General features: G+C 41.8%; 1 gene segment (V, D, J or C); it reads left to right on the top strand.

The window, feature by feature from the left end:
• The first annotated feature begins 10267 nt into the window (after positions 1 to 10267).
• Positions 10268 to 10965, top strand: LOC108635299. The segment is given in 2 exon segments: positions 10268 to 10365; positions 10565 to 10965. Coding segments are annotated over 2 exon segments (447 nt in total).
• Positions 10966 to 12865: the final 1900 nt, after the last annotated feature.

Raw genomic sequence — 12865 nt, 5'->3', positions numbered from 1 at the left:
ACAATGAAATATCACTACACAAATCTCAGTGGGGCTAAATAAAAATGGTGATAACAAAAAATTCTGGCAAACATGTGGGAAAAACAATCACTCACAAAATTGCTGATGAAGATATAAAATGATACGGGCATTATGGAAAATAGCTTGGCAGTTTCTCATAAAGCTAAACATGGAATCACACATTTGGATACTTATTCTAAATAAATAAAATATTTTATTCACATAAAAACTTGTACCTGAATATTCATAACAGCTTTATTCACAGCAGCCGAAATATGGAAACAACCAGTGTCCCTCAGGGGTTACTGGCTAAGGAAACTGTGGCGCATCTATACCATGGAATGCCTATTCAGAAATAAAAAGACCAACACGCTGGACACATACAGTGACTTGGATAGATCTCATGATTTTAGTACTTATAATAAGTGAAAAAAATCTCATAGGTTACTTCTATATAATTCCATTTCTAGGGCATTGTTGTTGTTTAGTCGATAAGTCATGGCTGACTTTTTGCAACCCATGAACTCCCGCCAGGCTCCTCTCTCCATGAGATTTCCCAGGCAAGAATACTGGAGTGGGCTGCCCTTTCCTTCTCCAGAGGCTCCATATAAGCCTGCATTTCCGCCTTGGTAGGCAGATTCTTTTACCATTGAGCCACCAGGGAAGCCACTCTATGACATTACTAAACAACAAAATTGTATGGGTGAAGAACAGACTAGTGATTGTGTGGGGTTAGTGATTAGGGAAGGGGGTCAGTGTGGCTGCAAAGGTGTGCATGGCCTCGGAAGGCTTGTTATGATGAAACAGTCGTGCGTCTTGACTGTGGTGATGAACCTACATGTGATATCCACGAATACGTGAATCTGTACTTGTGTAACCTATACATGTGATATACACAAATATGTGAATCTGTACGTGTGTAAAATTGAAATAGAGCTACACACACACACGACAAATGACTGTATGCAAAACTGGGGAAATCTAAAAACTGAAACCTGTGGATTTTACTAATGTTAATTTCCTGGTTTAGATACCATGGAGGAGACCGGATAAAGAGTACCCAAGCCTCCTTGTACATTTTGGAAACTTCCATGAATCTATTCAGTTCAGTCACTCAGTCATGTGATTCAAAATCGAAAGTATTTAAAAAATGGCATGCAATTTCCATAATGTTCGCAACTGTAAATCACCTCTTGAGTTCGTTACACATCCCTCATCCAGCTCCTGGATTCAGTTAGTGTCTATTCTACAAAGAGCTCCTGCATTTATCTTGCAGTTATCTTTCTCATCTTCTTTCTGACATACACATTCAGAAACAAAGAAAATCTGCCTTCTAAATATGATTGTAAGAGAGCTGCTAAGTGTGGTTAAATGAATTAAATCAAAGAATGCTAAATGGATATAATTTAGTTCAATGACTTTTAAATCACTGAGAAATTACCAAATTTTCAAATAAAAAGTCAAGACAACAAACTCCAAACACTGTTACTGTAAGAACGTCTGTGCTGCTTCTTCTTTCTTGTCACTGAGCGGGTAAAAGGATCAAGTGACATCAGAACAGTGCGGGTGAGAGCTGATGGCTTTTCTCCGCATTGAAGCTGATGGGGTTGGGGCAGAGTGTGCTGTTCAGACAAGTCTTAAGAGAGCTCCTATAAATGGTGGTCAAGTCCACAACACAGACAAACGTTCAATGACAAAATCCAGTGGGTGTCATAGAACCAAGCACATTAAGCAACGCTAGTTTTGCTGTACTTGTCTTCTGCGACCCACTCTGCCCTGCGACTTTCTGACCTGTCTGATGTCTATATCAGAGAGTCTTCTTTCCCTCTGCCATGATCGCCCGTTCTGTTCTCCCAAGATCTATAAAGTTCTTGACCCTGAGTTTTAGTTTTGCTTGGTCCCTGAAGCCGGGCATAAAATTATTTGAAGAAATGGATTTCTTAACTTATATTCCCAATTCTCTGCCAAACAGGTTTCCAGTCAGATGCCACAGCTGTTCTCTCCCTCTGCTTCCCTCAGCACTCTAGGCTTCTTTACGGTCTCACTGTGAGATTCTTGTGTACCGTAGAGGGAGACACAGTCCATCACACCTATGCTGCTGCTACTAAGTCCCTTCAGTCATGTCCGACTCCCTGCGACCCCACGGACTGTAGCCTGCCAAGCTCCTCTGTCCATGGGATTCTCCAGGCAAGAATATGGGAGTGGGCTGCCATGCCCTCCTCCAGGGACCTTCCCGACCCAGGGATTGAACCCATGTCTCTTGCAGCTCTTGCACTGGCAGATGGGTTCTTTACCAGCAGTGCCACCTGGTAAGCCCCGTTACACTGATGCTTGGGCTCAACTCCTATAACCCTCGGTAGCAGTTTAGCTTTAAAGTACATTCAAGGAACAATGACATGATGAAAATTGCAGGCAGAGAAGGCTTTTCTGATTACTGAGTTAGACCTCCTATGTACTGTGGCCACCAACATAAAAGATGTCCCTCCCTCACTATTTGTCTTTGTAGGTGGCATAGTTGGTCCTGTGAGATGTTTATATGTGTGACCACCAGGTGGCAGTGATTCCATTCCTTTCATTTTTCCAGTGCCTTAAAAGAAAAGCATGACAGCTACTAGAGGATTTGCTCGTGATTGGCTGAGCTCGGAACAGAAAGGCTCTCCTGTGCATTAGAGAAGAACTAAGGCACAGGAGCAGCTCCTCAGGGGAGATTTGGAATCATTAAGATTGCATCAAGAGTGAGACGGCAGGATGGAGAACATGCTGGAATGTGCATTCATAGTCTTGTGGCTGCAGCTTGGATGTAAGTTGCAGGTTAAGAGATGGGACCCTAAGGGCACATTTTCCCAAAGATGGGGAGGAGAGAGAGAGGAGTTTAGACACTGCTCATCCCAGGCTTTGTGTTGGAACTTTCAAGTACTGCTGAACTGAAAGCTTTGTGTTGTTTCTGATTTTGTTTTCCTGAACAGGGTTGAGTGGTGAGACCGAGTGGAGCAGAGTCCTCAGACCCTGAGAATCCAGGAGGGGGTCAGTATCAGTCTCAACTGCAGCTACACTGTCAGCAATTTTAGAGGGCTACAGTGGTATAGACAAGATCCTGGGAAAGGCCCCGAACTCCTCTTCCTTCTTTACTCAGTTGGGGATGAAAAGCAGGAAGAAAGACTGAGAGCCACCTTGTTAAAGAAGGGAAGTTCTCTGCACATTGAAGCCCCCAAACCCGAAGACTCAGCCACGTACCTCTGCGCTGTGGAGACACAATGCTCCCCAGGCACCTGCAGACTGTACCCAAACCCTGAAGCGGCGCCTCTAGAATAAAGGGCGTCTTTGCTGTTTTCCTTCCTTCTGGGCACCCAGAGCCTCTTCCCAAGTGGTCCCATGGAGAACGAACTCTTGTGACGCAGTCAGACAGTAGAGGTTACTGGGCCTTTTGTCCAGGACCCTAGGCAGTGCCCTCTGTGTGCCCATGGATCAGTCTGCTCTTTTAAACAGCCCAGAGCTCCCCTCGTGTAGATTCGAAAGGGATAGTGGTGGTATGGAGTCTTGGGCCCCTTGAAAAGACGCCGCAGGAATCTACCTTCTTCCCTGAAATAATTTTTTTGACATTCTCTTGTAATAATCTGGCCACATGTCTGTAAGAGAATCTTTCCCATTTTAATACATTCTCGAAGGTTATATCTCCACCAGCCCTATTACTACATTTCTCTTCTCCTTAGTAATCATCTTAGTTGACTGTATAGACTTACTGTCTCCATTTCTTCAAGTCCAGTCCTCCCCTCCTTGAACCTGACTTCTGTGAGCATTACTCTGAGAGATGTTCTCACTTAAACCAGTGGCTTTGGTGGTGATAAAGCCAATGATTATTTTTAACCTCGTCTCATCTGAGATTCTCACTTTCTCATCCTTTTTAAAAATAAAATTTCTTTTTTTAAATCAAAATAATACTCTCATTTATTTACATAATCAAACAGCACTCTCTTTTTCTTCTCTCTCTTCCACGTAGTCTATTTTTGCCTCCCCAGAGGAACCACTCTTTATTCTCAGGTGATGACACTGACATTTATCTCAACATTCAAAACGATCCTTGGCTTTCTCTTCTCTCTCTCTCTGTAACTGAGGTACAACACATGTAATAAAGTGTATAAAACTGAAGCTTAGAACTCAGTGAAGTTTTACCCTTGTTAATATCTACGTGCATAGTATATATTATATCTGGTTTTCTTCACTCAAGATAATATCTTTGCAATTCATTGGTGTTGCTTTGCTTATGTCTTATTTGATGTTTTTTTAATTGATGTCTAGAGTTCCTCTATATGAATATCTAACAATTTAATTATCCACCCTCCCAGAAGTAGATATTTGGGTTGTTTGGATTGACTACAGTTTTGTGCTATTGTGAAAAAAGCTGTGTGTGAGGAAAAAAAAAAAAACAGACTTCTTTTCCTTCTTGTGTTGGGAAAAACCCAGCTCTGCCCTATTATGCCCTTCTTTCCTGTGAGTCTCCTTTACTACTCGCACAAAGCATTTCTGGTCAGCAAATGTGTTTTTTTTTTCCCATACCAATCAATTCTCTGCAATCCCACCTGAGTATCCTATCATTCTAGTCAGTTCTGACACTTTCTACTTGAAAAAAGCATGACAATCGAAAGCCCAAGTGATCAACTGTGCTTCTGAACAAAAGATTGATTGTAGATAGAAGATTCCCCAAACAAGACAAAACCAAACCAAACCCTGGGCTCAATTAATTCGCTACAGTGACTCACAGAATTAGGGGAAATATTTCACTTATTTTTACCTGTTTATTATAAAAGCCTATGATAAAGGATACAGGTGAATATCCAGATGGCAGAGGCCTGTAGGGTCAGTTTGTGAGGGGAGCTGGAGAGCTTCCGTGTCCTCTCCAGGGACCACTCGCCCAGCACCTCTGTGTGTTCACCAACTGAAAGCTCTTCAGTAGGTCTGGGGTCTGGGCAGTGGTCCTACCAGATGACTCCTCAGCCCACTTGGCATTCTGCATTTTCATTTTAACTGCAACCCACAAATGATATAGCAAGTCCTACTTAACTGGCTAAGATCACCTATAAAGTGTTGAACAGAATTCTTCTTATTCCCAAACTCAGAGGTAAAGCATTCAATATTTCACTGTGATTATTAATTATGGTGTTTTTGATAAATATTCATTATTTATTTAAATTGATTTTTAAATGTGAAACCAACTTTCGTTTCTAGAGTTAAGTGCTCTTAGGAATGTTATTTTGTCCTTTTTACATAATGAAACATTGATTTGCTATTATTTTATTGCACACTTTCCCCCCATTTTCCTGAATGATACTAGTATTCAGCTTTTTCTTTTCCATGTTAATGTCAGATTTTGGTATCAAGATTTTAATGGTTATTAGGTAACTTGCAATTTATGGCTTCTTTTCTACCTATGGAAGAATTTGTGTAGGCTTTTTAATGATTTAGAACAATTTTCAGAAAGTTCACTATAGTGAGACCATGTAAGCATAGCCTTATGGGACGAACTTAATAATCCTTAAATTATGGATTCAGTTAGTTTAAGAGATAAAGGGTTCTTTATATATTTATTTTCCTCTTATGATGGTTGATAAATTATTTTTTTCTGCTCATGTTTTATTATTTGCTGCCTTTACTTTCTTTTATTTTAACTTGATATTTTTCTAGTTCTTTGAGTTGCAACTTTGCCTATTAATTCTCAACATTTCTTCTTTCCTGACAAATATAATTTAAACTCATAAATTTGTCTCTAATTACAAATATTCTTTGACTTACAATGGTGTTATGTGCCCAAAAACTGATCATAAGCTGATAATATCTTTAGTCCAAAGTTAATTTAATACACCTGAACTCTGAACATCATCGCTCAGCCTAGCCTACCTTAAACATGTTCAGAACACTTACATTAGCCAACAGTTAGACAAAATTGTCTAATAGAAAGCCTGCCTTATAATTTGATGGTGACTACCCTGTATAATTTTTTTGGTGCTGTACTGAAGACGAAAAACTGAGTGGCTGTCTAGGTTCAGGATGGTCGTGTGTTGGTTGTTTTTGCAATCAAGTCACTGACTGGGAGCTACAACTCACTGCTGATGTTCAGCATTAAAAGACAGCATCATACTAGCCCATGAAAAGATCAAAATTCAAAACTAGAAGTGCAGTTCCTACTGAACCCATCTTATTTTTGCACCATTGTAAAGTTGGAAAACCGTAAGTCAGGGGCTTCCTGTACTGCTTTTGCTGCATCTTACATGTTTTGATATTTCATATATTCATTACTATTCAACTAAAATATTTCCATTTGAAGTGGGGATTTAATATCTTATGGTGATATTGTCAGGGACCTAAGAATGGCCAAACCCTGCCCTGCTCACCACTGGGAAGATGCCTGAAGATGCTGTATGTATTAGCTTAATCCAAACAGAAAGTGAAGAAGCACTTTTAGCTGACCCCTGGACCTAATTTCCTCCAGGACCTAATATCACCGGTCCTCTGATTACCTCTAGGAAAGGTGGGTTTAAGGTTCATGCCTAAGTAGAGTTTCTGAATCCAGAATAGCAAGCTCAGAATTCCTATAAGGATGAAATGGAAAGATAGGACACACCTCAAATTGGCCAAGAGTTGATTTACTTTTCAGGCATTTGGGCTGAAAGAGAAAGAAGAGACAGCCATTCCCAGGGCACTAAATTAGCCCTCTATAGAAATGCATTATCACAGGTAGGCAAAGACTTCAAAATGCAGGAGCTGTAAGCAGAATAAGTGGACTCTGCAGTCCTGTGTTTTAAGTTAGACTGAGAACTGATCTTCTGGGCTTCTCTGGTGGCTTAGATGGTAAAGAATCCGCCTGAAGTGCAGGAGACACGGGTTCAATCCCTGGGTCAAGAAGATCCCCTGGAGAAGGGATTGGCTACTCACTCTAGTATGCTTGCTTGGAGAATTCCATGGACAGAGGAACCTGGCAGGATGCCAGCCATGGGGTCGCAAAGAGTTGGACATGAATGAGCGACTAGCATTTTCACTTTTTTTTTTTAATCTCCTACTCAGAAATGGACTCTGAATGACAATATCAGCCCTCCTTACTCCTCCTTTGTGGGTAGAAGAAGAGGGGAGGTTTGCAAAGAAGGGAAGAAGAAGTGGAAGCTTCCTGATTCAAGGAGAGAGACAAGGTATTCTTATCCATACCATCTGGTTTGGTTCAGTTTTAATCTTTTGGGTTTATAGCTTTATAGTCTGCCCAATGTCTTCAGTGGAATAGATCAGAGAATTATCATGAGATTCTTATTTCTACCTACTGTCTTTTTGTCATTTTCATCTTCAACATCAGAGTGTTTATTATCATTTATTGAACCACTACCATATGCCAAGTCCATTACTCAGCACTTTAGGTACTCTTTTTATAATCTAAAACACACAAACTAATATTAATCTATCCTCAGGTGAGGAAACTTAGCCTTCAGTTCAGTTCAGTCCAGTCGCTCAGTCGTGTCTGACTCTTTGCGACCCCACGAATCACAGCACACCAGGCCTCCTTGTCCATTACCAACTCCTGGAGTTCACCAAAACTCATGTCCATCGAGTCGGTGATGCCATCCAGCCATCTCATCCTGTGTCATCCCCTTCTCCTCCTGCCTCCAAGCCCTCCCAGCATCAGAGTCTTTTCCAATGAGTCAACTCTTCTCATGACGTGGCCAAAGTATTGGAATTTCAGCTTTAGCATCATTCCTTCCAAAGAACACCCAGGACTGATCTCCTTTAGAATGGACTGGTTAGATCTCCTTGCAGTCCAAGGGACTCTCAAGAGTCTTCTCCAACACCACAGTTCAAAAGCACCAATTCTTCAGCACTCAGCTTTCTTCACAGTCCGGCTTCCACATTCATACATGACCACTGGAAAAACCATAGCCTTGACTAGACAGACTTTTGTTGGCAAAGTAATGTCTCTGCTTTTGAGTATACTATCTAGGTTGCTCCTAACTTTCCTTCCAAGGAGTAAGCGTCTTTTAATTTCATGGCTGTAATCACTATCTGCAGTGATTTTGGAGCCTCAAAAAATAAAGTCTGACACTGTTTCCACTGTTTCCCCATCCATTTCCCATGAAGTGATGGGACCAGATGCCATGATCTTAGGTTTCTGAATGTTGAGCTTTAGGCCAACTTTTTCACTCTCCTCTTTCACTTTCATCAAGAGGCTTTTTAGTTCCTCTTCACCTTCTGCCATAAGGGTGCTGTCATCTGCATATCTGAGGTGATTGATATTTCTCCCGGCAATCTTGATTCCAGCTTGTGCTTCTTCCAGTCCAGTGTTTCTCATGATGTACTCTGCATATAAGTTAAATAAGCAGGGTGACAATATACAGCCTTGATGTACTCCTTTTCCTATTTGGAACCAGTCTGTTGTTCTATGTCCAGTTCTAACTGTTGCTTCCTGACCTGCATATAGGTTTCTCAAGAGGCAGATCAGGTGGTCTGGTATTCCCATCTCTTGAAGAATTTTCCATAGTTTATTGCGATCCACACAGTCAAAGGCTTTGTCATAGTCAATAAAGCAGAAATAGATGTTTTTCTGGAACTCTTTTGCTTTTTCGATGATCCAGCAGATGTTGGCAATTTGATCTCTGGTTCCTCTGCATTTTCTAAAACCAGCTTGAACATCTGAAAGTTCACAGTTCACGTATTGCTGAAGTCTGGCTTGGAAAATTTTGAGCATTACTTTACTAGTGTGTGAGATGAGTGCAACTGAGCCTTAAACATGTTTAAAGATGAAGGGATTTCTAAGATAAATGCTGCAGGCAACATAAAATGAGAATTAAAAAATAAAATCTCCAGAGTTAAACAGTTCAAAAATATTCTGCTGTATAGCAGAAAGTAACATAACATTGTAAATCAGTTATACTCCAACAAGAATTAATTTAAAATGTAAATAACCAGTTTGAATAAGTCCAAAAAATCTTTGCCAGTCAGAAATAAGTCTACTTACTCTTTTAACAACTGTATGCTGCTACTGCTAAGTCACTTCAGTCGTGTCCAACTCTGTGTGACCCCATAGACGGCAGCCCATCAGGCTCCCCCATCGCTGGGATTCTCCAGGCAAGAACACTGGAGTGGGTTGCCATTTCCTTCTCCAATGCATGAAAGGAAAGAGTGAAAGGGAAGTCACTCAGTCATGTCCGACTCTTTGCAACCCCATGGGCCGCAGCCTACAAGGCTCCTCCGTCCATGGGATTTTCCAGACAAGAGTACTGGAGTGGGGTGCCATCGCCTCCTCCTTTGACAACTGTATAGTATATTATAATACAGATCTATCATAACATATTGAATATTTGAATTGAAGGATATTTAAATATCCTTGCTGCATACAATATGCAATTTTATAATGTATTTATAAGGCTATTTCCTAAAAAATTCTCAGACAAGTGGAATTTCTGGCCAATGATATGTAAATAGCACCTATGAATCTTATTTAGCTTATACTTCAGTTATAGGATGTGAAAGTGCCCATTTCCTGATTCATCACACACATTGAATGTGAATATTATGATTCTTAACTCTTTTTGCAACCTGATGGCTGAGAAATGATAGAAAGGGATTTTAAGAAAATGTGAATTAAAGAAAACAATTCTTAAGAATTGAGGTGGCAAGAGGAGGGAGCAGTTACAGGAATCTGAAGAGGTTCAGCTGCAGCTGTGCAGTAAAACTTACGATTTCTTCTTTTCTAACATAAGCATTTATGCTTACATTTCTCCCTAGGTTCCTCTGTGTATTGGTTACTCAGTAGTGTCTGAGTCTTTGCCACCCCATGGACTGTAGCCCACCAGGCTCCTCTGTCCATGGAATTTTCCAGGCAGGAATACTGGAGTGGATTGTCATTCCTATCTCCAGGGGATCTTCCCCACCCAGGGATCAAACTTGGGTCTCCTGCATTGCAGGCAGATTCTTTACTGTTTGAGCCGTCAGAGAAATCCCTCTAAGTACATACTTAGCCACATTCTACAAATCTGATGTGTTAAAAATTGTTTTCCCCAGGAGGAGAAAAAGAGGAGGGAAAGAGATGAGCAGTTCTCTGGCAAGGCTGGGCTTGGTCCTGAGATGATGGTGTTTCCATGGCAACCTCCCACTCTTGGCAGCTGGGCTTCTGGCGCTGTCCTCCTCCCTGCCTGTGTGACTTGCTCTGATTGGCTGGGCTGACGCTGTTTCCTGTAGAAACTTTTGGACACAAGAGGCAGCAAAGCATATCTTTTATCCTGTGAGTCCTCGAACGTCTTACAGACACAAGAGTTCAGTTCTCAGTGAGTCTACGTGACAGAGGAATGGACACATCCCTGAGCCTGCTCATCCTTTGGTTACAACTAGACTGTGAGTTAGAGGGATTTGGAAACAGGCAAAGAATGGGCAACTCCTGGATATTCCTCTCCAGGGAAGAGAGAAAGTCAGGGAGCTGTACCTGCGTGGTTTCTGGGAGTTCCTGTGGAGAGCGAAAAAGTAAACTTAAAATTAGTTTCCAAAGAATAATCAGCCGCTAACCAGCCTGTCTCTGTTTTCTCTTTCTGAACAGGGGTGAGCAGTAAACAGGACGTGAGTCAGAGTCCTGAAGCTCTGAGCGTGAGAGAGGGAGACAGCTTGGTTCTCAACTGCAGTTACACCGACGGCGCTCTGTACTTCCTTCAGTGGTTCAGGCAGGATCCCAGGAAAGGGCTCACATCTCTATTGTCAATTCAGGCGAACCAGAAAGAGAAAGCAAGTGGAAGAATTACAGTCTCATTGGATAAATCATCAAGACACAGTGCTTTATACATTGCAACTTCTCAGCACAGTGACTCGACCACCTACCTCTGTGCTGTGAGGCACAGTGCACCCAGGGAACCTGTTCCCAGTACTCAAACTGCAGATGGGACTCCAACCACGTCCTGTCTTGGCGCTGAGGAAACTTTTTCCATTAAGGGGTTCCTGTATTGACTTTCCTTCCAGATAGAGGCAGTTAGCAAGCGTAGGGTGACTTGAGAGGAGAGCCCTGAAACATGTGCATTCCCGTAGGTAACACAGATGAGCAGCGCAAGCTCCATGCATGCAGCAGGGCCCCCAAAGCCCAGGCTCTGGGACAACCCGGAGGGATAGGGTGGCAGGGGAGGTGGGAGGGGTGTTCAGGATGGTGGGGACTCAGGTATACCTGTGGCCGATTCATGTTGATGTATGGCAAAGACCATCACAACATTGCAAAGCAATTACCCTCCAGTTAAAATAAATAAATTTTAAAAATCTGATGAAATGATCTAAAATTATATTGTGAATTATTTGATCATTAGATTTTTATCAGCTTCAATTTAAATAATAGCTTTACAATCTAAATGGGAAATCAATTTGAAAAAGGATAGATACATGCATATGCATAGCGGAATCGCTGTGATGTACACATGAAAATAACACAGCATTGTTAATCAGCTATTCTCTGATATAAAATAAAAAGTTAAACAACAGTAGTTTTGTTGAGATTAAGTAACATTTCACACAGTTCACTCTTTTAAACAAACAACTAAGTGTGCATCTGGTATATTCACAACATGGCACAATCACTCCCTCTATCCAGATTTGAAACCTTGTCATCACCCCAAGAGGAAACCACACACCCATGAAACAGTCACTCCCCATGCTCCCCATGCACATGTCCCTGGAAGCCACCCACCTGCTTTCTGACCATGGATTTACTTATTTTATGTATTCCATGCAAATGGAATCATACAATACATGGCATTCTTGCATTGTTTCTTTTACTTAGCATAATACTTCGGAAGTTTATTCAACTCAGGACCAACTGAGTTGGTAAAAGTTAGTTAGTGAAAGTCTCTCAGTTCAGTCCAGTTCAGTTCAGTCGCTCGGTCGTGTCCGACTCTTTGCGACCCAATGAATCGCAGCACGCCAGGCCTCCCTGTCCATCACCAACTCCCGGAGTTCACTCAGACTCAAGTCCATTAAGTCAGTGATGCCATCCAGCCATCTCATCCTCTCTCGTCCCCTTCTCCTCCTGCCCCCAATCCCTCCCAGCATCAGAGTCTTTTCCAATGAGTCAACTCTTCTCATGAGGTGGCCAAAGTACTGGAGTTTCAGCTTCAGCATCACTCCTTCCAAAGAAATCCCAGGGTTGATCTCCTTCAGAATGGACTGGTTGGATCTCCTTACAGTCCAGGGGACTCTCAAGAGTCTTCTCCAACACCACAGTTCAAAAGCATCAATTCTTCAGTGCTCAGCCTTCTTCATAGTCCAACTCTCACATCCATACATGACCAATGGACAAACCATAGCCTTGACTAGACGGACCTTAGTCGGCAAAGTAATGTCTCTGCTTTTCAATATACTATCTAGGTTGGTCATACCTTTTCTTCCAAGGTGTAAGCGTCTTTTAATTTCATGGCTGCAGTCACCATCTGCAGTGATTTTGGAGCCCCCCAAAATAAAGTCTGACACTGTTTCTACTGTTTCCCCATCTATTTCCCATGAAGTGATGGGACCAGATGCCATGATCTTAGGTTTCTGAATGTTGAGCTTTAAGCCAACTTTTTCACTCTCCTCTTTCACTTCCATCAAGAGGCTTTTTAGTTCCTCTTCACTTTCTGCCATAAGGGTGGTGTCATCTGCCTATCTGAAGTTATCGATATTTCTCCCGGCAATCTTGATTCCAGCTTTTGTTTCTTCCAGTCCAGCGTTTCTCATGATGTACTCTGCATATTAGTTAAATAAGCAGGGTGACAATATACAGCCTTGAAGTACTCCTTTCCTATTTGGAACCAGTCTGTTGTTCCATGTCCAGTTCTAACTGTTGCTTCCTGACCTGCATACAGGTTTCTCAAGAGGCAGGTCAGGT

The sequence above is a fragment of the Capra hircus genome, unplaced genomic scaffold (genome assembly GCF_001704415.2).
Source record: "Capra hircus breed San Clemente unplaced genomic scaffold, ASM170441v1, whole genome shotgun sequence".
In the NCBI taxonomy this organism is placed as follows: Eukaryota; Metazoa; Chordata; class Mammalia; order Artiodactyla; family Bovidae; genus Capra; species Capra hircus.
The sequence above is the reverse complement of the archived record's forward strand: the minus strand, read 5'-3'. Positions and strand labels throughout refer to the sequence as shown.